Source organism: Hyaloscypha bicolor (assembly GCF_002865645.1).
Source record: "Hyaloscypha bicolor E unplaced genomic scaffold K444scaffold_141, whole genome shotgun sequence".
NCBI classification, from domain to species: domain Eukaryota; kingdom Fungi; phylum Ascomycota; class Leotiomycetes; order Helotiales; family Hyaloscyphaceae; genus Hyaloscypha; species Hyaloscypha bicolor.
The window spans coordinates 73814-99919 of record NW_020194643.1 but is presented as its reverse complement, the minus strand read 5'-3'; the positions used below and the strand labels follow the sequence as shown (position 1 = coordinate 99919).

General features: G+C 44.9%; 7 protein-coding genes across 7 annotated transcripts; 5 read left to right on the top strand and 2 right to left on the bottom strand.

Annotated features, from left to right (window-relative positions):
* Nucleotides 1-3395: 3395 nt before the first annotated feature.
* Nucleotides 3396-8677, bottom strand: K444DRAFT_142053 (ankyrin). Its single transcript, XM_024870543.1, has 8 exons — nucleotides 8485-8677; nucleotides 8201-8411; nucleotides 7952-8131; nucleotides 7723-7893; nucleotides 7642-7666; nucleotides 7011-7580; nucleotides 3523-6954; nucleotides 3396-3445 (listed from the first exon to the last, which is right to left on the bottom strand). Exons 2-7 carry the CDS (start codon nucleotides 8367-8369, stop codon nucleotides 3600-3602), a joined length of 4470 nt encoding a protein of 1489 aa, XP_024730521.1. The 5' UTR covers nucleotides 8370-8411; nucleotides 8485-8677; the 3' UTR covers nucleotides 3396-3445; nucleotides 3523-3599.
* Nucleotides 8678-9418: 741 nt separating this feature from the next.
* Nucleotides 9419-10115, top strand: K444DRAFT_540883 (carbonic anhydrase; the record flags this gene model as incomplete). Its single annotated transcript, XM_024875749.1, has 3 exons — nucleotides 9419-9673; nucleotides 9731-9813; nucleotides 9863-10115. The coding sequence occupies 3 exons, from the start codon at nucleotides 9419-9421 to the stop codon at nucleotides 10113-10115; spliced, it is 591 nt and encodes a 196-aa protein (XP_024730520.1).
* Nucleotides 10116-10668: 553 nt separating this feature from the next.
* Nucleotides 10669-11685, top strand: K444DRAFT_635075 (NAD(P)-binding protein; the record flags this gene model as incomplete). The annotated part of the gene is made up of 2 exons (XM_024883824.1): nucleotides 10669-10759; nucleotides 10802-11685. The coding sequence occupies 2 exons, from the start codon at nucleotides 10669-10671 to the stop codon at nucleotides 11683-11685; spliced, it is 975 nt and encodes a 324-aa protein (XP_024730519.1).
* Nucleotides 11686-11990: 305 nt separating this feature from the next.
* Nucleotides 11991-13860, top strand: K444DRAFT_618807 (CHL4-domain-containing protein). The gene has a single exon (XM_024881400.1). It carries the CDS (start codon nucleotides 12082-12084, stop codon nucleotides 13597-13599), a length of 1518 nt encoding a protein of 505 aa, XP_024730518.1. The 5' UTR covers nucleotides 11991-12081; the 3' UTR covers nucleotides 13600-13860.
* A 306-nt stretch (nucleotides 13861-14166) lies between these two features.
* Nucleotides 14167-15385, top strand: K444DRAFT_618806 (alpha/beta-hydrolase). Its single transcript, XM_024881399.1, has 2 exons — nucleotides 14167-14628; nucleotides 14681-15385. The coding sequence occupies exons 1-2, from the start codon at nucleotides 14563-14565 to the stop codon at nucleotides 15200-15202; spliced, it is 588 nt and encodes a 195-aa protein (XP_024730517.1). The 5' UTR covers nucleotides 14167-14562; the 3' UTR covers nucleotides 15203-15385.
* A 1055-nt stretch (nucleotides 15386-16440) lies between these two features.
* K444DRAFT_541115 (RTA1 like protein) lies at nucleotides 16441-17245 on the bottom strand (the record flags this gene model as incomplete). The annotated part of the gene is made up of 3 exons (XM_024875764.1): nucleotides 16441-16664; nucleotides 16720-17102; nucleotides 17163-17245. Coding segments are annotated over 3 exons (690 nt in total), but the record flags the coding sequence as incomplete, so codon positions are not given.
* Nucleotides 17246-17821: 576 nt separating this feature from the next.
* K444DRAFT_571081 (HET-domain-containing protein) lies at nucleotides 17822-20339 on the top strand. The gene is made up of 4 exons (XM_024877297.1): nucleotides 17822-18334; nucleotides 18396-19117; nucleotides 19197-19355; nucleotides 19415-20339. Exons 1-4 carry the CDS (start codon nucleotides 17893-17895, stop codon nucleotides 20243-20245), a joined length of 2154 nt encoding a protein of 717 aa, XP_024730515.1. The 5' UTR covers nucleotides 17822-17892; the 3' UTR covers nucleotides 20246-20339.
* Nucleotides 20340-26106: the final 5767 nt, after the last annotated feature.

The following is a 26106-nucleotide window of genomic DNA, read 5'->3' as shown; positions in this document are numbered from 1 at the left end:
GAACAAGCAGTTTTGCGAGTTCCACAGGATTCAGGGACTTTTTTGGACTAATTTCACTACTCGTTTCTTTAGAGCTATTTCCCATTAATTGTGATCAGTTTAAGTAAGAAGAAATTGTATCTGAGCTGTTGTAGAGGAAGCCATCAACATCGCTCCGTGTCTTGTATGTTTTGCTCCAGAGTAGGTGGGAGGAAATTAGGAATACGAGATAACATAGTTCTCGCTTAAAATAGGGCAACCCGAAGCGAGTTTACCCCGCACCCCTGAGAACAAAGGAAGACTATTGGCTTCTCAAGGAAAGAATGCCACAACACCTGAATGACCTTGAAGAGACTAGCAAAAGAGTATGTTCAATTAAGCCATTGTATCATTGGAAAGCTTAACTGATTCATTTGCCATCCCTAGCTGACAATGAAGCCTCACTTATGCTTGCTGCAACTGCTATCTTCTTCCACCCCAGAAACATGATGCCACCACCGACAAAGCCAAGAGGGGGACGAGGGAGTTAAATAACTTCTGTGAAGATGAGTTATATGCTTGGAGTGCCGCTGGCAAATACTCCGCCAGAACCAGAAATTGAAATTCCGTCGCCCTTGTACCCATTGCCCGTGATATATCGATACCATGCAAACCGGCCCTTTATGCCGCTTTCAATAAAGAATCTTGCAAGACCTCGTTCCCCCTGCGACGAAAATTGATTCACCCAAACTGTGGCTGGCAAACATGGCCGTAATATCGATGGGCGAGGCTGCTTTCCCAAGCGCGACCTCGATAGCAATGAAACCCCGAGCAGTAGCCATCTCTACGACGAAGGAAGCAAGGACCTGACACCCAATCCAATATGCCCAGGTAAATGTCGCGGCCAGTGTTGCAGGTAACCCCCTTCCTACAACAGCAATGCCAGAGCCAAACACTGTCGGTGGCGTGTACAGCCAGTTCTGCTGACCAAGGCGCCGATCAGGAGAGGCGACACGCAAGTTCCGAGTGTATATTGGACCATGTGGAGTCCAGATTGTATAGAGCTGTCTCTTTTGATGGGTTGGAACTAGGTGTGTCGATGGTGCCATAGACCAGGAATCCCTTCACAGAGCTGGCTATGACCCTGCTGTCTTGGAGAAGGTCAGGTGGAATTAGGGCGTCTTCTTGTTTATGCCACAGTCAGATAGTAAATATTTCCAATTGCAGCACCCAGCACGATTTCGCCAATAGTATGAGTTTCTTGGAGAATGTATTGTACCACTGGGCCATCAGCCTATCAGATGTAATACAATTCGAGCCACCATAATAGACATGGCTTAGGCATCTCTCACATTTTTCTTTACTTCAAAACTAAGTCAGACAATCGCCCAAGAAGTTCACAAAAAGCCTTCTTTGGGTTGGATCTACCTGATGGTTCCTTTTTGCTCGTGGCAGCCGTAATCTTCTCCACCGCACTAGAGTACAATCAGTCGGAAACAGCCCGGAAACCGCTCGTGTCATTGGTTTCGCCATCGGCTCTGTCGCACTGATAGGAAGGGAATTATCTATGGAGTCACCGAAGAAAGAGTAATTGTTCTCACTGATTGTGTGGCAATGTAGCCGCCAGTTGTTGAAAATATAAAGAACTCTGTATCGTAGTGTTTCATCTATACAGGTGTGTCGCCCGAAAGCTGGCGCCCCCACAGTCCTGTGTCCGCGTTGCTCCGGAGGAAATTTTAAGGAGAATGACGGAGGGCTGATAGGGAGGCTGCTGAAGCAGAGGATTCAGCAGCACCAAGAGCTTCCATTGGCTATCAGCCTATCTGGCATAAAATCTGTGGACACAGCTGAACGCCAAGTTAGCAAGTCAACATATGGAGTACATCAGGGGCCCGGGTGTACTGTGTACCAATGTTAATTTTTGTTAAGGGGCCTAGCCCATTATAGCTCACTGAATACAGCCCTGCGCCCCAATTTCTCAATGATTCGAGCCATTATCAGCAGTGTGCTGCACATAGGATCTCTGTACAAAGCATCGCGTACCAGCTTCCCCTGACTAATGGAAGTTAAGTTGTATATTTAGCAAATATGTCCTTCTCAACTCTTTCCACAGTACTCCCATCTCTCATGATTATTTTCATCTCATGCAAATGGGTGAAAGCATACTCTAAAAGTCGAATATTTCGCCTTAAACACCACAGCGAAGCAATCACATGAGGCTGTCCAGATCCATTCCTAGGAAGTGATCACTGTGGGGCGAGGTGGTTACTGTCAAGCAATGTAGCTGCCTATCCTTTAATTAGTTAAATACATTCGAAATGCTGTAGCGTCCTGCACCAACTTAATTGACCATGAAGTCTAATCGGGAAACTCGTTTTCCAGGCCTAGAAAAGGACCAAACTAGGGCGTCACTCTTCGAGGTGTGAATTCCAACGCCAACCGACAGACTCGATTTCCTGGAGGCATCACTTGAAATTGTGGCGGCATTTCCTTTTGAGTGTTGCAATCCATAACCTAAACCGTCGATCGTGTTTTGAAGCAGTGAGGGCGAGAGTTCGAGGTCTACCGATTGCAGAACGGCCAATCGCACTCGCCGCACTCGAAGATGTGAGCTGGTGAGTTGAGATGCTGCTCGAGGGCTTGCTACCGAATGACTGGTCGCACTCGTATAATGGAGCGTGAGCTGCTGAATTGAGATGTCGCTGAAGAATGTCGACCCGCCGAAGGTTCGATTACAAGGTTAGCAGTGGTTTGGCATGCTGCTCCGTTCGCAGGTTCTGTAATGCTAGGCGTATTCTGGGGGAAACAAATTAGCTATAATAGAGATAACGCTCTTGTTTGACGACTGACCTAACTGTTGAGATTCGTTGGACTTGGTCCTGGTGATACCGCATTAGAGAGATCCCCTCCCTTTATCCATCCTGCACCTATAAATAATCTGTTGAGCGTTGGTCAGAAGGACGTCATTCTCAATTTCAAAGGTGCCGAAGCCATGCAAAGACAATTCGAGGCAGTCATCAAGTAGTGATAGACAGCAAGCCCCGGAAAGGCGAAGGTGAGATAGTTCATTTTTAAATAGGATACCAGAATAGAATCCATGTCAAAGGCACTAGGGTGACTAAGAGTTTTGAGCTGTTGGGGGTAGTAAGCAGAGGTGAGGTGGTGCGGATGTGGGTGAGGGTGAGGCAAGGATAAGGAACGAGGAGGGTAAGCAATGCACATTCGCTTTTCGAACTTCCCTTTAAAGGGGGGTTGTACGAGTATAGTGAGTTAGAGTCTTTGGGGCCAAGAATGGAAAAGGCAAGTGTCATGTCATTTCAGGCAATTATTGCGAATAGACCAGGTCATCCGAGATTTCTTGGATCCTCTTCCGCCTTCCTGAATACGCGGATGGCCTCACTGATCTTGTGACTGGCGGTTATTCGAGACTTTGCGGTATTCATAATATTCGTAGTCTGCATAGTAACTGGAATTATCGTCCTGGGAGCTTTTCTCTGATCAGCGTCAAGTAGAGAAGTTTAAGTAGCCTGATTCAGATTTTGGAGATTCGAGATCACTACTTACCAAGGTTTCTTCCTTCAACTTATTATCTCATCGCAAGTAATAGCATGGTTACAGTCCTAGCCCTCACTCTCATTTGATCAAAGTTTTGCGGTCCAGCCCCGAAGACCTTCCAGCCAGACCCTGACTAGGAGATAGGTATTCTCATCGACAGCTACGTGCCCTTCTGGGACGTCGCACAATAGCTTGCGGGGTAACTTTATTACACTGTGACTGTATGTTGAGTTCCTAACTAGGGTTAGGTGCCTCTCAATACAATTTTCACAGAATACGCCTGGATCACAGTCCTCGCAAAGCTGCAACTTGTTCGACTCGGAACTTCCCCATGGACCTCCGGAACTGCAGTACGGATGGTAGCAGCAATATCTGCGATAGCGATCTCCAACGGCTTCCAAAGCCTGTTCCAGTGCAATAACCCCATTTTGAATGTCTTTTCCTACGATCAAACATTTTCCCAAGCCGATCCAAAGGCCCTGTGGGAGGTAGGAAAACCAAACTCTATAACCCCACCAAGGATGAGGAGGCTGCAGGAGCCTTGAAGCTAGAGATTGGACCGCATCCTCCAGACAGGAACGGAGTTTTTCTAATGTTATACCCTCTTCGGCTCGGTGTTCTGAAAGTGTTTTGGTGGCAAGCTCAAGACAATCAATCTTTGCGCGAGCCAAGGGGGTGCGACCAAAGAGATCAGGCGTGTTGACATTGACCCCTTCTCTGATAAGTATCTGGATCGCATCTAGGCTCTGCGACTTCACTGCTGCCATCAATGCGGATGGGCAAGTAAAACAACTCGCCGTCGGATTAGCACCGTATTTGAGGAGGTCCTCTAATATACTTGGGTCCTTGTAGGTTGCAGCAATGTGAATAACATTAGGACATATTTCACCAGAGCAACTATCGTTGTTTGGCAAAGCGCCCAATGCTAGAAGTCTAGTCACGATCTCTGTGTTGCGAGAACGAACAGCAGCGAAGAGTGGGCTCCCCGATATATACGCATGGTAAGGTTCCCTCCAATCACGCATTGGTGTCCCGTCAGCGAGATTTACATCTACTCCATAATCAAGCAGCAGATTGAAGAGATCCATCCTTCCATGACGAATTGCTAACGAGAGGGGTACTCCCTTGAAGGTGGTATAGGGCTTCGAACCGCTGTACGGCCTTGCAACATTTGGGGTCAAACCGTACTTGAGCAAGAACTCCGTTAAATTGAAGCATCCATTCCAGACTGTGGCACTCAGTAGATAGCGTTGTGACTCCGAATTATCTTTGATAAAGACTCTTTTGAGGATTGGAATAAGACATCTGGCCAGTCCCTCGTCTTTAATGTGTGCAATAATATCTGGTACGGCTGAAATAATGCTGCTGGGATCATCCCCTGTCTGATCAAAGAGGAGCTTCAAAATGGGAAAGCTGGACTTAGATGCAGCTTGCACTAAAGCACAATAAATTCCAACTTTCAAATTAGCTCCGTTTCGTAACAAAATATTCACCGTGTCGATGTCTGCCATTACAATGGCTAGGCACAGGGAATGAATCACCAGAATTGAGTTCGTCGGCAGCTCACTTGTGCATCTCTCGTCATCCTGCAGCAAGCAAGCCCCAGCTCCTAGCAGTGAGGTAACCATCGACGTGTTCCCTGTAAGGATTGCGTTATTGAGAGGAGTTTCGCAAAAGTTTTCGTTCGAAAGCAGTCCGTAGGAAAAATTCCTTGCGCTTGTAATACTGGCCCTGGGCACGTTATCGATCGCACAGAACTGATTGATGTCCGCCCCATTTAACAACAATAGTTCTACAGCATCTGTGTGTTTTTGCCGAATGGCAGCATTCAGAGCGCATCCATATAGCCCTCCTTCAACATTGACATCCGCTCCGTGGTTCAGCAAGAGGTTCATAATTCTTACATTTCCATTCCATGCTACAGCTTGGAGCGGTGTTCCAAGTGGGCCACCCTTAACGTTGACATTAGCGTCCAGTTCCAGCAATCGGAATATTGTGCTTTCTCGGTTCCCTCGAGTAGCAGCTTGCAAGGGTGATCCTAATTCACAGTAGGAGAAGTTGATCCATGCACCCGCCTCGACTAGCACTTCTAAAACTCTGTTGTTGCCCTGAAACGCGGCTCGCTGGAGAGGCGGTGAACCATATCGAGCGTACTCTGCTGGTGCTTTTTCCTTCATGTTTCTCTCTATCGAGTCGTATTCCAACCAGTCGTTTGCATCTGCACCGTTCTTTATGAATAATTCCACCATTTCCCTGGCATCCAGCGGATGTAAGGCGAGGGCTCCTAACACAGAAATATTCTCATCAATCCAAGGTTGCCCAGGGGCTGCCGTCAACTCTTGAAGGAGCTGCGAACCCCCCATATGTAGTATTTTTTTGAACAGCCACCATATTTCGGGACTACACCCTCGTGCAAGACCAGTGAGAAAACTCCCTTTTCTGGAAGTTACATGGAGCGAAGCGCCAGCATCGATGAGCAGATCCACAGTGGCCCAGTGCTCTCCAGAGGCAGCTACGATTATCGGGAAATCATATACTCCAAAATCCGTTTGAGTTTTGGCATTCACATCATGGCCATTAGCGATGAGTCGTCTGACAAGCTTTGGATGTCCGAGTCGCGCGGCGTGGTACATTGCCGTGCAATCAGTCACCAAAGTTGGTTCTCTTTGTACCTCCTCTCCCCCATGATCCGGGGCCTTTGATTGTGTCCTGTACGTTTTATAGCGAAGTTGAGCTTCTGCCTCTGTGTTTGCTTGAAACCACGATTCCACACACCCTGAATGAGCAGGGTTAGTGAAAAGTGCAAGCGCAAGCTCCTCCAGTATTTCGTCCCCCTCAGAACTAGCGGACTTGTAGTGATCACTCCAGTAGAGTGCGGCATAGGCCAAGAAAGCATACTTGCTTTTCCGTTCCCCCATCTTCGTTCTATTCACACACTGACCTTCCCTGAAGTCATCCAGCATGATATATGTGAGGCATGCTGCTGCAATATCAAACATTGCCGCAGAAGATCCAGCATAAAATTCTGAAATTTCTGTTTCCTTGATTCTTGGCGACAGAAGGAACTCTTTGATGGAGAAGTGAGATAGATTCACGGTCTCTTCGTTGTCGTGCCCAGAAAGGCTTACAAGTCCCCGGCAGAATCGAAAAATATCTGCTGGATCTGTCGGTATGGCAGAGAAGTCCAACTGCCTCTGATGAAATTCAATACTAATTGCCTCGGAAAGTTCTTGTAGGGTGAGGGGTCTCTTGGAATGGACGAGCCAATGAAATATTCTTTTTATCATGACTCCATCCTCTCCCATCTCTTTGCGAATTTTGGAGAATGCGCGAACATATGTTTCATCTAAGCCCTTGGGAAGTTGCTTCAAGGACGCTCGGATGGATTTGTCTGTAATGAGTGTACACAATGTGTCAAGTTGACATTTAACCCATTGAAACCTATTTCAAATGATCTGTAAATATGTCTCCCGGCTGAGAAGAGGAATCGAACTTACATTCCATCAGCAGACGAGCAGAGACATTCGAAGATTTCCATCTGAAGGCTCTCATCTCGGAGTTTTAGTTTCTTGCTCTTGATCATGGCGTTGAGGCTGGAATGAATGTAGACTTCGATGTCATGATCGCTCTCGGTACCGGTGAGGGTCATTTGCGGCAGTGATCCTAGTTCTTGTTGGATATCCCTTTCATTTCGGCTTGCAAGTAACAGCCTCAATCTCAATCCAGAGTTTGAAAGGCTAACAAGGAAACCTAACAGCTCTTGTCGGTCGTCACACTCATCTAAAGCGTCGATTATGATGAATGTCTGTTGGAATTCTAGGCACTTCTTCAGGATCGAGAAGAGCGTTGGTATGGTACATGTGGACTTGGATTCGCGAAATTTGGATGAGATATCGTCGACGTATGCTAACGCATCCGAGTTATGACGACAAATCTCCGAAATGAGTGTCTCCAAGACTTTCCGTGGGGTTCTTTTCTGAACGTCTTTATAGTCGCAGTAGAAGTAGCATACTGTGAGTGTTAGGTCAGTTTCGAATGTCTGGATAATGTTGCTGATAATCGTTGACCTATTATTTATCAGTCTCCACCGTTGCGTGGTCAGGGCACTGTGTATGGATATATGCTTACACAAGTATCGTTTTGCCTGCTCCAGCTGCGATTCAACTCCAGGTCAGTGGTGTTTCATTCAAGGGTCAGTCTGATGATTACGTTTGGCATGGATCCACAATGCAGCATTTTCTTTGCTTTCCCATTCCTTGTACTTTTCATGATCAAAGATCCACTCTCCAGTGCTAGGTTCGTGCAGTTTAACGGCATTCGAATGATTGATACTAGGATCCACGGGGCCGAGCCAGTCGAACACTTCCCTCTTCTGTTGTCCTAGTAATTTGATATTAGGATTCCAAAACTAGATCTTATTCCAAATATTCAGACATACCCGAAACATGATTATTTATCACGAGCCGTGACACACCCGACTCCACTTTTTCGGCAACGTCTGCTTCCATCTCGACGTCTTCAAGCAACTCATCCAGCTCTTCGAGGGTACTCTCCAACTCGACTTTGATAGGCTTCCATAGTAACTTAACTCCGACGACCGCGCTCGAATTCGGAAGCCCTGGAAAATCTAGTTGTCAAATCTCTTTGCACAAGGATACCAGGCGAAATTTTGGCAGCGTCCACTTACACTTCAATCTTTTAGAAGACTTTTCTGCAAACACACTCTTGCTCTTGAGACAGAGGTCCAGAAATTTCTCATACGCTTCAATGAGAGATTCTTTCAATCGTTCGGACGTAGGATAGAGACGTGCATAAATCTCGAACCTTCCCAGACTCTTCCCAAGTCGACGAAACATGTCCACCCACTTCTCAAAGAAGTCGATGAACTCAATTGCAAGCTTTTTCAAACGAGTAAGCATGAGTATGGCCATAACATTCAGCAATTAACATAACGAAATCTTCGAGTGCTACTCTTGCTTCTGTGGTTTTCCTCAGCCTTTCTTACTTCGCCGAGGACATCTTCGGCAGTATGCAGCGTCCCCAGAGTGGCAGCCTCCTGGGCACTCAGCGACGAGATAAGCTTGTTCTTTGCCGTCTCGAAAGCATCCATCGCTAAAACGGACTCTTTCAGCACATATGCCTTGTCGTTTACGTGGATTGAATAACCAAGTGTCGAGGAACCAGTCGCAGTCGAAGATGTTGGCAACATGTTGGCGACCAAGGTTTGCGATATTTCATAAAGTTGCCTGCAGACGTGATTATTACTGTACTGCAGTAGTCAAGTCGTGTGGTTGGCTGAAGATGATCAGCTCGTGTCGCACGAGCGCGTGTGGTCCTATTCCATTATATTCCGTTTTTGTTTAATAATTGTGATTTCAGAGTCGAACCATCAAGATCCCAACGTTCCAGGAATACTTACAACTCCATGGACAAGGGCTACATGCAAGCCGGAACTGACATTATTAAAGCGCTAACAAGAAGGCTTGATTGAAGATCTCCGGTTGCGGCAACGAAGAGACTCGATGTTGCATGTCTCGGGCTCTCTTCCACCCGGCTCCCTGCATTTCTCTCCTTCTGGGCTCCTGCAGGGACTATCGTGGCAACCTCGGAGCGATGCGGAGGCTGAACCCAACCAGCCAGGTTCATCCAAGAAATACAGTCAGCGCAAACCGAGCGTTGGGAAACCTTTACGGCATTGTGGTGTGACTTTTCGAAATGTCACCTGTTTTCTAGGCCGCTTGGTCTGAAAGGGGCTTCGCGTGGGAGCACGAACCTCATATTTGGCCTCATCAATGCCGGGCAGCGATTTCGATAATTGGATTGGACTCCCATCGAAAATGTAGTAATTCGACTGAAATCTCCCATGTGAATAGAAGTTCAATGTATTTCAACTTCGTCCTCAAAAATGCCTTTCGATTTCAACACTGCTGTCCGAAAGCGATACGTCACACTCCCGGTCCCACGAGACTTTATCCTGTCGTCTGGGGCGCCGAAACCGCAGATTCTGTGGGTGGGATGCAGTGATAGTTTTATTATTGAGACGGAGACGTTGGATGTATTGCCGGAGGAGATCTTTGTCCATCGAAATCTGGGGAGTATCCTGCACAACCGGGATTTGAGCAGTGAGAGCGCGCTGGATTGGTGCTTGGATTTGTTGAAGGTACGTCTGGAGCACCAAGAAAGCGGATCAATGAAATTCTGACAGAGAGGGAGCTAGGTGAACCATATTGTGGTGTGTGGGCATTACGATTGTGCTCTGATTCGAGAGAATGATGCAAATGAGGTTCATGGCTGGCACAAGTAGGTGCCCTGCATAAGTCGAATAATGCCGAGGCTGACTGGGAAATAGAGATGTCACCCGACTACACCGAACAACTGCCGAATACCTCTCAGAGACAAATAAAAATTTGAGTGAGGAAGAACATGACCGGATACTGGAGGAGATCTATGTGCTAGCAGAGACGGAATGGATACGCAATCAGTCAAATGTGGAGAAGGCAATGAACGAACGAGGCCTACAAATACACGCGTTTGTGTACGATAAGGTGCAGAATCGATGCGTAAGGTTGGTAGAGTCGAAGATGGTGAACGGCACGAAATGAAAGCGGTCCTCTGGACGTTCATTCTCAGCTCAGACTTTCATCAGAAGAGAAAGCAGACCGAAGAGGTAGGCAAAAGAATATCCGACCGGCGGTCAAATCCATGGACAGAAGTACTTAGAGTCAAAATGGAAAAGCCCGCTAGGACTGGATAGAAAAGACAGTGTCAGAATCAAGTGAAGATCCGTGAGCATTTGGCGGTCACGGGGTGCTGAGCCTCGCCGACAGCCTTCGGGACAATTAATCTCGGACTGCGTGCTCGTCTTTCGTCTTCCATGGCAACTTTACTATCGGTTCACGATCCTTCAATTTAAAACAGTAGAGAATGGTGCTCAAGCATGCGCTCGGTGGAATCAGAGGCAACTTCCTCGCTTACTGTAACCTTGCGACGATCCTCAGCACCTCGGTTTCTAGGTTCGCTCTAGTTCATCAACGTTGCTAACATGCCACTCCACAACATTCGACGACCGCCTTGAAGGCAATTAATCTGGGAGCACTTCTCTCACTCATCGAATACGAATCCCGCCAGCTTATACAACCCTCGAGCAAGAGAACAATGCTGTACGGAGTCTTCCCAGGCGGGGTATCTTTCCACGCGGAGAAAGACATCCCTCCCCTCAATGGAAAAGTGATCTTCGTCACCGGCGGTGTGTCTGCGTTCTAAGTCGCCCCATGCATTGAAATTACAGCTAACGGCTCTCTGAAAGGCAACATCGGCCTCGGAAAACAAAGCATCCTCCAGCTCTCGAAGCGCAACCCAAAACGTATCTACCTCGCAGCCCGAAGCAAAGAGAAAGCCCTCGCCGCGATCCAAGACATAAAAGCCACAGTCCCATCTGCCCCAATCGAATTCGTACAATGCAACCTCGCAGACCTATCGAGCGTACAAGCCGCGGCCCGAGAATTCACAAGCAAGGAGGATAGACTAGACATCTTGATTTTGAATGCTGGCGTAATGGGCCTTCCAGCCGGGACAACAACAAATGGCTACGAGATCCAATTTGGAACAAATCATATGGGACACGCGTTGCTCACCAAACTCCTGATGCCAACGTTGTTGAAGACTGCGAAAGAGCCAGGAGCAGATGTCAGAGTTGTATGTCTGAGTTCTATTGGTCATATATCTACATCTTGGAATGGCATTGAGTTTGGACAGCTGAGGGGGGAGATGAAGTGGTATCCGAGTCTAGTGCGGTACGCGCAGTCGAAGTTGGCGAACATCTTGTTTACAAGAGAATTGGCCAGGAGATATCCGAGTGTCACGGCTGTGGGGGTCCACCCTGGGGTCGTGGATACGGAGCTTTGGCGAACAGTGTTCTCGGGCTGGATGGGACTGGGTGGGCTGTTGAATGCGGGAAAGAGGATGTTTTATACGACTGTTGAAGGCGGATCTAAGAATCAGCTCTGGGGTGCTACGGCGAGGAAGGGAGATGGGAAGGGGGAAGTGAAGAGTGGGGAGTACTACACTCCTGTTGGAGTCCCTGGGAATGGGAGTTGGCAGAGCCAGGATATGGATCTGGCGAGGAAGCTGTGGGAGTGGACGGAGAAGGAGCTTGAGGGATACAAACTTTGAGGCTCCTGGGCTGCCTATGACGGTTGATCTATCTATGGGAGGTTAGGCAAGTTTGATAAATGCGGTTAGAATGTGTAAATATGGGTGGTTGGATAGATACCCTGGTATGTGCATTTGATATTTAGACATTTTAAAGATTTGGAATAGAAAAGACAGCCGCCTCCTTGACTTTCACCAATCCAGACATCTTTAAAGCCAAGTTGGATCCGTTCACTTGATTTGATGTGTGGAGCTTTGGGAGCTCGTCACGTGGTCTGGAGATTTCGGCGTGTCTCCAACCGCGTTTGTAGTCGAAAACAACAACAACAATTCGAGCTTCAACAACCACAATGCAACAAGAACGAATCACAATAGAACTCCGGCAATGACCTCTGAGAGCTAGATAGTTTGCATATCATGATGTCTCTCCTCTCCGTTCCAACGACATCAGCGCTCCCTTCCTCGCAACTTATCCCCGCGTCACACCCCGCAGTCACCAGAATCCTCTACCGACTCACGCGGCCCTCACTGCTCTCCCTGGTCCTCGACTGGCTTGACGAGCGCAATCAAGAGACTTCAGGCCCCTATCTGCTATCATCAGACGACGAAGACGACGAGCAAGACTTTTATCCACCCGCATCTTCCCTCGCAGCCCTCCGCGAAATCTACACAGACCTACAAGCACGAAAGGGATCAAAACGAGATGTGGTGGACCGAATACTTGAAGGAGACTGGCGATATGGCATATCTCTATACCAATTGGCAATGGCAGACATGCAATACCTCTACGACCACCCGGCGTCCCAGAAATGGACTGCGCTGAAGATTGTACGATTATCCGGCGAATATATTGCGCCGAATGACAAAGAACACCCTTCGATACCCCGCTTCCATCCTGCGACTTTCCTGCGGAATCTACAAAGAGAAGCGCTGCCAGACGTCAAAGCGCATTACAATCTGGATCGGCATCCCACCCTGCCTCTCCTAATCCTTCGAGTGTTCATCCTTGAAAGTCCGTACAATACAGGTCTTGCGCTACATTCAGCAAAGGAAAGGACGACGTTCGATGCAAGCAAGACATTCTATGTAGCTTTCCCGGATTTCTCACCGTACATATACGTTTCTCTCGCAGCTACGAGTTCCTCCGCCCCTGGCTCGGTATCCTCTTCAGCGGACAACAAAAGTTTACGAAAGTTGATGTTAGAAGGCATCCCCAAAGCATTCAGCAAACCGCGCGATCGTTTTAAGCTGGAGGGTACAAGTCTCAGTGCGAAGAATTTGGATGTTTTGGTCGAACGTAGGGGAGGGGGGAGGATGAATGCTGCGGGCGGGGGATGGGGTGTTTATGCTGAAGATAAGAAGAAGGAGAGTGACAATCCGTTGAATGTGCAACTTCCTACACCAGAATCATCGATCTTGGAGGATGATCAAGAGGACAAGGATTCTGCAGAAAAGAAGTCGGGTATGAAGCGTAAAAGAGTCGAGGATCCATCGGTGGTGAAAAGGAGAAAATTGGTTGCCAGAGGGAGATTTGGGAAGTCTGCCAAAGCGGACGATGGGAAAGGGATCGAGAGGCTGGATGTTCGTCTTGAAGACCACTTCCCCACTGTCTCTGCCTTGGCGGACGACGATGTCGAAGCAGAGGAAGGCACAGAACCTGCAAGGAAGGACAAGAAACATAAGGGCAGGAGGAGTACCATAACCCTTGAACTCGACAGAATGGAAGACGTGGATGAATTGGCTGATGATGGATGGAGACCAGATATACGAATCACGTTCCACGGTCAACATGTATTTGCCGGGATCAGGGAGCTGATCGAAGCTGGTATTGTTGATGGGGAGAAGATGCCTGGATGGATGACGGGCGAGGAAGGGGTTAGTGTTGGTGTTGTGAAAGATGGAAGGATCAGAGGTAATAAGGGGAGTGGATTGTAAGCATAGGCATGGATATTGATTGTATTATGTATGGATTTGACGACTTGATGTGGCGTTTTGGGCATCTGGGAGGGAAGATATCCAGGAAGCATAGTGGCAGTGGGACGCGAAAACGGAAGGGGAACAAATAACCCCCGAAATTCAAATGCCACACACGTCTGTTCTCAGGTCTGTCCCCCCGGTAAATGTATAGAGAGAATGGGCTTAAATTTGAGCAAGGTCATGTCGTCTAGTGTTCTGTGAAGACATGATCGAAATCGTACACAACGGGCCCCAGTTGTCAAGTCGGCAAATCCTCGGCTTTCTCATCTTACCCCTCTTTTGCCTCATCTTCCAACTCAAGTCACATAAACTCTTCCTCATTTTCTTTCCGAATATCTCATTTTATCGTCTCTTCCCGAAACCAGAATGGCACCACCAGTAGATTCTTACCTGGCAATTCCTCCTGGTGATCACTGTCTATCAGGAAATCTCCACACCGGGGAGACGCGAGGAAAAGTAGAGACCATCTGTTGAAATTGGTACGCTACCATAGCTAGCTTACCAGTCCTTCCAGCACCAGGTTCAACCACTAATTTAGGGTTCTCCACTCTCATTTGTCATGCGTCACTCGCCGAGCTTACCAAGCTTACTAGTATATCGTTATTTTGATTACTTTTGATTTATTAGCTAATTGATAATATATCGGAGAAAGCGGGCTCGGCATCACCGGTATCGCCGAAGGGTAATGGGAATAAATCCCTTACTTTGGACACTTTTCCTCTGTTTCTAGAACTCACTCTTCTGTATCTAGTCATCCTGCAGTCTGTCAACCTTCAATATATCGATTTTCCATTAATAAATCGATTACTTTCCAATACCATCGAAGAGGCGCCTACATACATAACGAGCCCTCATCCAGGAAGAGGCAATGGCAACATCTTGTTCTACTATCCAGATGTTCATGGCTTCTATAACAACGCTATGCTGCTAATGGATGCTTTTGCCGATGCCGGATATACCGTATTCGGGATTGATTATTTCAGAGACGTAACAAGACCCTTTAACCTTCCTCTGATAAGTTCCATCTAATGAAATGCAGGATCCGGTGTGGAAACATCGCAAAGACAAAGATGACAAGACCACAGATCCAGACTTTGACCACGCAGCATGGCGAGACAAGCACGCCAGCTTTGCCCGCGCCACCGTGCCAAAATGGACAAAAGCCATAGCTGCAACATACGGCAAAGAGACCACCAAGTACTGCTGCGTAGGCTATTGCTTCGGCGCGCCATACGTACTCGACTCCTTGACGGCCGACGGCTTCATTACTGCTGGAGCATTTGCACACCCAGGCGCCCTTACTGATGAGCAATTTCACAATCTTGCGAAGCCGTTATTACTCTCGTGCGCGGAAAATGATCATGCTTTCCCGCCTGAGAAGTGGCAGAAAGCGGTGGGGATGCTAAAGGAAGGTGGGAAGAAGTATCAGCTCCAGTTGTTCCAGGGTGTTAGTCACGGCTTTGCTGTGCGTTGTAATCTGGATGGTCCGTATGAGCGGTATGTCAAGGAACAGAGCTATAGGAGTATCGTTGAGTGGTTCAATTTCTGGTTATCGCAATAGTTGTCGTCCATGCGAAGATCCAGAGCAGTAAGTTGACAAAAAGCATGATCTATTCCACCACCGATCTAAGTCATTTCCAAATGTTAAACCGTATCCCATTATTGCCCCACTTTGTAACATTAATAATCCATCTATGGCTTTATGCTTGTTGCTCAACTAGCATTTCAGACTTTTCTGAGTCGCTGCACATGCAGAACCGCTGGGAATCATGGAAGCTAAGGAACTGCAACCAGCTGCTACCCCGACAGGGATGCCACTGCCCGCCCTGCAAGATAGCTAGTGCAGAATGGTGTGACAGGGGGATGCAGCATAGCGCGGTAACAGTTGTTCTAGAAATATGTCAGTCTCTCTTTCGTGCACTACAAACGGATCTGTCTTACTTTCTTGCAGGCTGCCGGTTTGTGGTAGTTGTTAAGTTGTTCGCCGTCGTCGCAGTGGTAAATCGTAGTAGGTAGTGTTAGTCGCAGTACTATACAAGAGCAGGCACTCGATACTCTGGAAGCTGATGGTGCGCAACCCTTCGCAGCATATGTCAGTAGAGCTTGTGATCCACCAGCCGTGTAGGTAGCGCAAAAGGCAGCTGCCTCGGGGCGTTTAGCAAAAGCGCGAAGACAATTATCTGACTTGCACTCCGTAGCCGCTTTCGTGGTTGACCTTCCTTTTCTCCTATTTTCTCCTTTTTCGTTGGCTAGTCGCTCGTCGCTTTTCTTGGATTCCTATATGGCAACCCTAACTATCCGAGACATCAAAAACAAACCATGTGCAATATGTACCCTGCGTACGACTATTCATAGAATGCAATACAGTACTGTACAATAGTGAAATCAATAGCGTTCAGGTGTAAGACCTGTTCAGTCATTTAATTCTCAAACCACGACATGAGTGTAATGTTGGGCAGTAGAAAAGTAGAAACAGCATGCAAGATGGGATTGGAATTCCTTCCACTCCATGCGATCTCTTTGCAGATAACCTGACGTATTGTTCGATCGAAAAAGTGCGCTGAGATTAATCAAAACTGAGCGAGTACATTTCGTCATATTCCTTGGCGAAACACCCTTGAATAAATGGGAGGACGCGCACGTATCCCAGATCCCGTGGCTGATCCGATTATGGTCCAATACCGGTACAGGGAATCGATATGAAAAGGATACAAAGAATACAGGGGCTGCTGATCATTGACCATGACACCTCAAGAACAAAACAAAGTCAACCGGGGATGGAAATAACACCAACAGCAATCAATGCTTACTCCTTAACTTCCATTCAGCAGTCTCCCAATGCTCATTAAAACATATCCCAGGGTGGAATACGGTCATAGCTAGTACCGCGATGATCACCATCGAACCCTCTAGCACCATGAATGCAGCCTGGTTATTCGCCAACGCTCCTCCGAATCCACCAGATAGTTCAACAACACGATACACCGATCGAATGACGATGGCTGTGGTGGATATCGCCAGTGCTGAGGAGCATGCCAGTTAATACTTCCCTAGAGAAGGGTGGAGGACTTCACGAACCATATTTGAAAGCTCTGAACGCGTCGGTACTTCTCAAATCCGCGAAGCGCTCCCGGAAGTCTTTACGGGAGTGTCTCACATGCCAGCCAAACTCGAGGCAGAGAACCATGAACAGGATCAAGCTGAAAACCTGTAACGCCAAACCAGCGACCATGATATGGACACCAGTATCTGAAGTAACTTTGTTACCCGAGGTGGAGGTAATGCCTCCGCCGATGGATTGCAAGACCAAAGATGTGAAGTCGCAGCTCATAAAGGTGATGGCATATGTGCGAGGCTGAAAACGGGAGTGTTCGATGCCATACGAAACGATGATCCGTGCGAGGCAGAGATAGAGGGCTGCGGAGAGCAGAGTTGGGCCGATAGTGAGGCAGATGAGATAACTTATGGTCTTGAGTAACGATTTCTTACGAGGAATCTTTCGACAGTGGAATATTGCTTACATGAGAAAGTAGTTGAAGCTGAAAGGATCGGAGTGTAAAAGGACCTGACCAAGGTATCCCGCTATTTCAAGAAAGCCGCCGGCTACCTCGAAAGTCTCAGACGACAACTGAGCCTACCAATGTCCATTTCCGTCTTTGGACCTGAGCCGTCGCCGCTCTAACCTGAGCTGAGGGTGAGCATCCTGAGCACATCCTGAGCATACATTAAAGAGCTATTTTAGTATCCGCAGGGGCGCGTTTTGGCACCCCTGAAGCCCGCTTATGCTTTCCTCGTTTTGTCTGTAGGGGCGGATCCTATTTTGGCTCTGACAAGGTTCCCTCCGGAAACCTTTTATATGCACGTGATACTTGGAAGCGGCTTAGCCTTGTTGAAGTGTGCCTGATAGACTTAAGAGTAAGTCTGTGCGCTAGCGCCCGCTAATATTATCGCGGGTCAGTACCCCTGTCAGGTGAAGGTCACATGCCCATGTGGTATTAGGTGATAGGCGAGCTAGGTCTGTCACAAGGGGGATAGTACTGTATGTACGGAGTACCGACCCGTGTGTGTACGGATCTGTCGATCGTTCCATTCTCGGCACAGTGGATGCGCGTCTATTAAGCGCCCGCTACAGTAGTACAGCTGAAGGCAACAACCACAAGAACCTTACCGCTCATCTGCTACTTCGGAACACATCAAACGTTTCTCCCCTGTCGCCTTGAAAAGACTAACGCCGCACTCGACCGCTGCAGAATGGCTTCGAGAAGCACGTCTCATCTGTGTTCAAGATGCAGCTCCATCTTTTCCCGTGCAGAAACCATAGAGTATATGCCCACTTCCGGGCCGCCGCTTCAGTGGGAGCTTCCCATTGACAAGCCGACTTACGCTCATTACAAAAGCCGCTCTGAGCTTCAGCAATCCGCCGGAGAAAAGTGTTATATCTGCGTTCGCATTTTGGAATGGATGAATCCGATCGAGGCTGAGGAAGTGTCGGATAGGGAACCCGCTGCGGAGGTACTGGATGGGAAACCCGCTGATCGAGATCGACCCGTAAACATCAGCTACTGTTTAACAACAGCGGCTAAGGATTCTTCCGAGAAACTTAAGGAGATCGGCATTTGGTTTATTGAGGGCGACAAGCTTCTCTACGAATCACTCAGGTTAATCGGCCGATTTGTGGCTATACCGGCGCAAGGTAAAAATACCCTGTCCCACTCAAACAAATGCTCAAGTTCTTGAATCTAATGTGTGAGTAGAAGTCGACCCATATATTTCCAAATTCAGATATACTGTGCCGAATAATCCGGCTATTCATACCGACATGGTGGTTTTGCTCAGACAATTCATCATTATTCGTATTGTGAAAACTTGGCTTTCTGCCTGTCGTGAGCGACACAAAATATGTTCATGGTCAGCTAAAGGAGAACTCCCAACGCGTCTGGTCGCTGTGGATAGAACCGAAGAGAAGAAAGGTCTTTCTATACGGTTATGCCATAGCGATTCGCTCCCTCGCGAGACCGAATATGTGTCGCTCAGTCATTGTTGGGGTAAAGTCCCCTTCTTCAAGTTGACACAGGACAAGCTGCAGGAGCTGGAACAGTCAATACCACTACAACAGCTGCCTATGGTGTTCCAAGACGCAATAAGAATTACATACGATCTAGGATTTCGCTACATCTGGATTGACTCCCTTTGCATTATCCAAGACTCAAGAGACGATTGGCATAAGGAAAGTCTTGCCATGGACCGGGTCTATCTTAATGGTGTTTTGAATCTTGCGGCTACGGGATACCGAAATGGACAGGAAGGCCTATTAAGGTTCACCGAACCAAGAGAAATCATGCCGCCAAAGATTGATTGTGTCAAGTTCAATTCACACAGTCCTAAATACTCGGTCTTTCCCTCATTCGACTGGACGAGAGAAGTAACTAGAGCGCCACTCAACGAACGTGGATGGGTCTGCCAAGAGCAAGTCATGGCAAGTTTTCTTTCTCTCTCTGCTTCTCGCACAGTTCAAATTGCAGACAGTTTTGACTATACTTACTAATAATAAGAAGTCTCCAAGAACGCTACATTTTGGTCGAAGGCAAATGTACTGGGAATGTTATACCGCAAGCTGTTGCGAGTCGTTTCCCTCAGGTGCCCCATTCTTCAACCCATCATCCATCAAAATGCGGGTAGTGCAACCAATAGAGCGTTATAGCGAGTTGACTAAAGTAAGAAATGCAATGCTGGTAATGCCACTGGAATTGAGCTCTGCTAACAGTTATAATAGCCGGAGCTCTATGTCCAGTGGACCGAATTTGTCACCGAGTACTCGACTAGAAAATTGACCTTCGATACCGACAAGCTTCCGGCCATCTCCGGCATTGCGAGGGTATTTATGAACTTGTTGAAGGACAGATATGTCGACGGACTGTGGGAAAATGACATATACCGGGGACTACTCTGGCATGCCACAGGAGACATAACTGAAGTGTCCTCATATAGGGCACCAAGCTGGTCTTGGGCGTCGATAGATGGCCCCGTCTCTTTTCTCAGCTCCCTGAACGTACAATGGGACACGATGGCACAAATACATGAAATCAAATCAACTATGCGAAACGAAACCACGGACGGTGAGGAATCGGGTGGCGAGGCGTCGGGCCGCGAGGCGCCTGGCGGATACATTCGAATTACGGGGCTACTACTTAAGCTAAAGATCGATAAAATTCCAGTCAATGCGATCAGCAGCATGATAAGACTCCAGAGGCGGTGGGATCTCAGTGCCGACGATCCCCTCAATATCGTTTTCAGTCCATATGAACAGATCGGAACTCGAGCTGATATGATGATTCGACATTCGAACCCTGAGTTTCGCCAAAGCAAAGACTTAGTTATCATGCCTTTAGTCCATCATACCTACGATAAAGAATGGGTAGCGATTTATGGGCTTGTTCTGAGCCTTCAACCAGGACGGTCGGGATACTATAAGAAGGTCGGTGTCTACGAGACCTCTCGAAAGACTGAAGGAGGGATGTTCTGGCTGCAGAATCCTAAACCTATTGAATCTCGCTATTACCAAGAGTTTTACGGGATAGCAGGATATACTATTACGATATTATAAAATAAATCGTCCCTTTTTGTGAAGGACGGGATGGCAGGATGTCACGCAAGCTACAAGCAGGTTTAACGCAATAGATATAATAATGCTCGTCTTCAAGACTCTGTATTCCTTAATAAACAAAGAATAAACTATGCTCTTCTCCCTCATCCTTCTCGGACACGTTCTATGCTCCCCAGTGCTACGTTCTAAGATTACCAGTATAATCTGCCTCGAATCTGAACCTCTCCAAATTCCACTTCCGTCTTTGGACCTGAGCAGGCGCCGCTCTAACCTGAGCCGAGCCCTGAGCCCCTAAGCACGCTAATGAGTCAGCTAGATTCTGCTCAGGGGATCCTCTTCTAGCCCCCCGTCGTGAATCGGCTACAGTTTCCATATTATTTATATTAAGATCCTGTTGCCTGTGGCATAGCCACCTCTTTGAGCCTATCAAGTTGTCACAATGGTATTCGTTTTCGTTCCCCTGTCACCATTTAGCAAGGGTTTTTGCCGAGCCCTAGTAAGCTGATTTGGTTCCCTCTCCCTCGTCACACGTGACTTGGTGTGTAGATCTGTGACGATCCAAGACTGTTGAACTAGCTTAATAATAAAGCTAGGGTCACGTGCTTGCAATGTAAACCAAGTAAAACGTACTGAATTGACTGCTGTTCTATAGTAGTAAGTAGCCTGTTTATATAGCCCTGAACCCCCTAAGTCACATGTACTAAACCCCTAAACTAAAGAGCCTTATACTAAACGATTCAACCTTAACTAAACCAATTTAGCCTTATAAGGCATAACCGAACTCCCTATCAAAAGCACGACCCGACCAAAAACACGCTAAATCGCGTCCCACCACCAGTACCAAAACCATGGCTAGAATCGACAAATCAGCTCGGATTACGAAGGCAATTGGTGCAATTCAAAGAGGGGAGTTCACTGATTATAGCAAGGCAGCTAAGTACTATGAATGCTCGCGTTCTGCTGTTTCTCGACGTATTCGGGGCCTTACGAAGACTCGACAGTAAGCCAACTCATTTTGGCACCAATGCCTTACCATCGAGCAAGAAGAGGTTCTAATTTATCGAATTAATCACCTTACGGATCGGGGAATGCCGCCCACTAGTTATATTATCAAGAATCTTGCAGAGGAAATCAGGGGAGCAGAAGTGGGGAAGAACTAGGTAGGCCATTTTATCAAGCGCCATAGCATTAGGCTAAAAAGCCTATACCTTCGTAATATTAATAATTTACGAGCCGGTACCGAATATGCCCCAATATTTTAACTCTTTTTCAGTATTATAAGCTATTTTCTAATATTATTTCGCGTGTTTATTACTTGAATACTCGCTAACGTGTGTCTGGCTCTCTAGCTTGTAATAGTCATCGAAAAATACAGAATTATAGCCGAAAACATATATAATTTCGATGAAAAGGGATTCTTGATAGGGTTTGGACGTTCCTTGAAGAGAATAATAATACAAGAAGCTTTACGTTTAGGGAGAATCACGAAGGCTAAGCAGGATGAAAGCCGGGAGTTCATTAGTATCTTGGCTTGCATATCTGTAATTGGAAAATGGATACCACCACTTCTAATATACAAAGGCGAATCGGGCGATTTAATAAGTATATGGGTCAATGAAGTAAAGACAGATTCGAAGGCACATTTTACGGTTTCAAGTAATAAATGGTCCAATAATGCGATCGGGCTAGTGTGGCTTTAGAAGATCTTTGAACGCTATACCAAACCCAAACGTATGACCCAAAAGCGTCTTTTAATTATAGATAGACATTCAAGCCACGTTAATATGGCATTCGTTAATTGGGCTAATCAAAATGGTATAATTCTCCTGATTTTACTACCTTATACGACCCATTGCCTTTAATCTCTCAATATGGGCCTTTTCTAACCTCTCTCGACATATTACTCCATTGAAATCAATAAGCTAATAGACGAAATAATGGGAACCATTGGAATGACAAAAGGGCTTTTTTGGCCGAGATTCAAGATCGCATTTGATAAAGCTTTTACTAAGGAAAATATCTAATCTGCTTTTCGCAAATCGGGTATCTGGCTAATAGATGGAAGCACAATTATTAAGACTATTACTCGTCCCACGCTCTCTTTACCTGAAAAGGCTCAGGAATTACGTACGCCCAAGACTTCAAAAGCAATTCGTCGATTTCAGCTTGCATATGATAAAGAACTAACTAAAGACAAAGTCAAGAAACTCTTCGCTACCACCTTATATCTCTCTGCACAAGTAGCTTGCCTATAATACCAAAACCGAGGCTTATTTAAGGCTATTAATCTCCAGAAGAAGAAGGGTCAATAAGGAGTTCGTTTGAATCTTTGTGGCTAGCTAAATAAGGGTATTGTCGATTACTACTCTCCTGCGCAGGTAGTCAAGGCTAGGGAATATCAGGAGCAAAAGGAAGCACTAAAAGCAGCTGAGGAGGAGGCGAAATTGGAAAGAAAAATCAAGAGAGCCGCAAATGCCCTCAAAAATAAGCTAGAAAAAGAGAGGAAAGCGAAGGAGAAAGCTATAGGGGGGGCTAAGGCCGCAAGAGAGGGAGGGGGGAAGGAGCGAGCTACGGTGGCCAAAAAGACACCAAAGAAGCAGCCAAATTATACTATTCCGAAGGCAAAAAAAGCTACTCCGAGAGTGTCAAATCGGACAAAGGCGCTCCCTAAGGTAAAGGCACCAGTGGAACTGCCCGTATAACCTAATGTGGTTCTGCCAGATCAGGGGGTAGTACTAATGGTGGTAGGAGCAAGGAAAATAGCCACGCGGACAATTAGTTTACCACAACGCTTTAAATAGCTTTTTTAATTGAAATAATATCGAGTTCTTAATTGATACTACGCATTGCTTCAGTTTTATTATAATCCATTAGATGGTTATTAAATACTAATTTTTGGAAGTTTCGGGAAATCTCGTCAATTCACGTGCTTTTGGTGGGGTCGTGCTTTTGGTAGGGACTTCGGTTATTATGCCCTAAATTAATCTTATAAGGCATAATATACTTAGTAATAAGCTTATAGCTTAAGCCTCATTAGTATATAGCCCCTAAGGCTCTATTCCAGGGCTTACTAAGCCCATTAGGGGCCTTAGGCCCCTAATTTCAATAAAGACTTACTCTTGATAAGGTTACGTGTTATTTTCCAAATACTATAATGGGACAAACTCGGAGGGGTTTCAGACTAGATTATAAAAGTTATAGTATAATACTCCTTTATATTTTCCTTTATTATATTTCTTTTCTCCTTTGCAGCTAGCCTATAAGTATTATGATTAGTCTATAATACGCACTCTTATTATAATAGGGATATAAAACACGGAGTAATATATAGAGTAGAATGGGCTTCCACAGCGTGGGATCACAGCGTACGAGTGAGGCGTGAAATTAGAGAGTGAAGGTTGGTTTATTAGTTGGTTTTCTAAGAACTAAGAAGGAGAGCGGGGAATATATATGAAACCGGACGTACGGACGTCCGGTGGTCACCTGACCGCGCCACGTGACCAATAGGGGGTAAAATCCCCACCACATTATATGCCTCTATATAGCCCATAATACTCGTACCGTTATAGCTAGACTATTACGTATTTAGGTCTTAAAGCTAATAAGAGAGATTTTGAAGCCTATTGATTTCTAGAAAGTATATACTATTACTATATATACCAAAGTTGAGCTAGTGGCTATAATTACAGCGCTTTATATTGGAAGAAGCAGCTAGCTACTAGGGAGTAAAAGATGTTTTGTACTTGCGTTATAGTAAGAGGTTTATAGAGCTTTATAAGGCTCATTAATAAGGGATCGGATTCGGCTCTTATAGAATCGGGTGCCTCACATTAGGTACCCATCTATTTTAAGAGTGGAAGCCACAACGAGATCCCTGACAGGAGCTATAATTAGCACACAAGAGGAGCCCGACTTGGCCCTGGATTGGGAATGCGCAATGTGAGAGAGTTAAAATATGTGTATATTGTGGTACGGCAGGCCGTACTCGTCAAAAATCGTATTGTTTTGGCGGTTTTGAGGTTTAGGTCACATGGCAAAGGCCGCGGCCTTTTATACGTAACTTGCAGAAATCATATAAGAAAGCTGGTTTTTCTATAAACTTAGAGAATAATCCTTTATGAGTATTTAATTAATTAAGCTTTTATATACTATATACTATTTATGCTTTACTATTTACGCTTTTGATTTATTATTTTACTATTAAGTTACGTTTTGTACTCTAGTATACTTTATGTAGGTTTTTGTCTTATTATAGTTTCTCTTCCATATATTTTATAGTAAGTAATATAGGAAGAATAGAAACTTTATAGTTAAGGTAATACTCTTATAAAGTTCTGAGAGATATCTATAAGGCGGATTATTAGCTTAGTAAGTTAGGGAAGAAAAGGGCTATTATAATACCTTGAGCCTAAGGCCAAAATATTAAGGATATATAAGTATTAATCTCAGTATCTTATATTAATTTCTAATATATCTAGTAACTTGGATATAGGTTAGCCGCAAGATGTGGTTACTAGTATAGTATATAGGGGTAGTAGAAATAGAGGCTAATTATAGAAGAAAAAGAAGTAAAGGAAATAGAATAAGAAATATTATACTAAGATAGTATAAGTTAGACCTTAGTTAGAATTAGACTTTAGTACTTGGAAATAAAGTTATACTATTAATTTATATATTATTTTTAGTTATAGTAAAAGCCGGAATTAAAGCAGTTTTAATCTTAGTAGTAAAGCTTGCTTCTAAGTCCGAAAAAGATACCTAAAAGAGAGAATATTCTTAAATTTAAATAAAATAGTAAACTAGAATTAGAAATAAGAATTAAAAAGAAATCGGAAATAAGAAATTATATAGATAAATTAGAGAAGCTTTTAGAGAAAGAAATAGATACTAAGTAAAGAAAGAAAAAAGAATTTAGAAAAGTCAGAAAAATTAGCGAAATTATATTTATTATTTTTATTACCTTTAATAGTATTAATAGGTATACCTAGTTTAGCGAAATTAAGGGAAAATACTATAGGTATTAAGCTAATAAAGCAGGAAAGAAAGTATAAGTAATAGAAATAAGACTAGAAAAGCTATTATTTTATTACTACTAATACTAAAACTCGAACCTCGACTATATCTATTATTATTAACTGGTTTCTCTCTAATTCCGGTTCTTAAATTAAAAGATATATTTAAACGGGAAATTAGTTCTTTAGAAATATTATTAATAGAAGTCTCAGGTATAGAAATCCTATAATTAGCTATAGAAGAAATTATTAAGATTAATATAACTAAGAATAAGTATATACTAGTATTAGATTTGAACTTGCTATTTATAGGAGCTCCTAAAATACTATGGTTTTAGGAAAGTAATATTTCTATATTCTTAAAATAGTATATAAATATATATAAGAACTATTATATTTCTAATAATATTAAAAGAGAGAGAATTATCTATTATATTTCTTCTATTTATAAGAATTAGATTAAGGCTATACCGGAGTACTATACTAATAATCTAGGAAATTACTAGGAAACTAAGTTCTTTAAGGCCTTACTAAAGGAATTCCGAGAATATAACTAGGAAATACTCAAAATTAGCTGCGATTTTCTTAATTAGATTATTATATAAGCCTAAAATAAAGGAATCTTATTTAAGTCTTATATTAATATATTTAATAAAGTATTAAAGAAATTACTAAAGAAAAAAGAAAGAAATAAAATTACTTAGTATCGAGAATTTATAAAGGAATTATTTATTTTAGTAAGAAATTATATTCTTAAGAATATAAACTTCGAGCCTATAGATATTTCTATTTATAAATATAATAAAATATATAAAAAGGTAATAATATTTTATTAGTATAAAGAAAAGA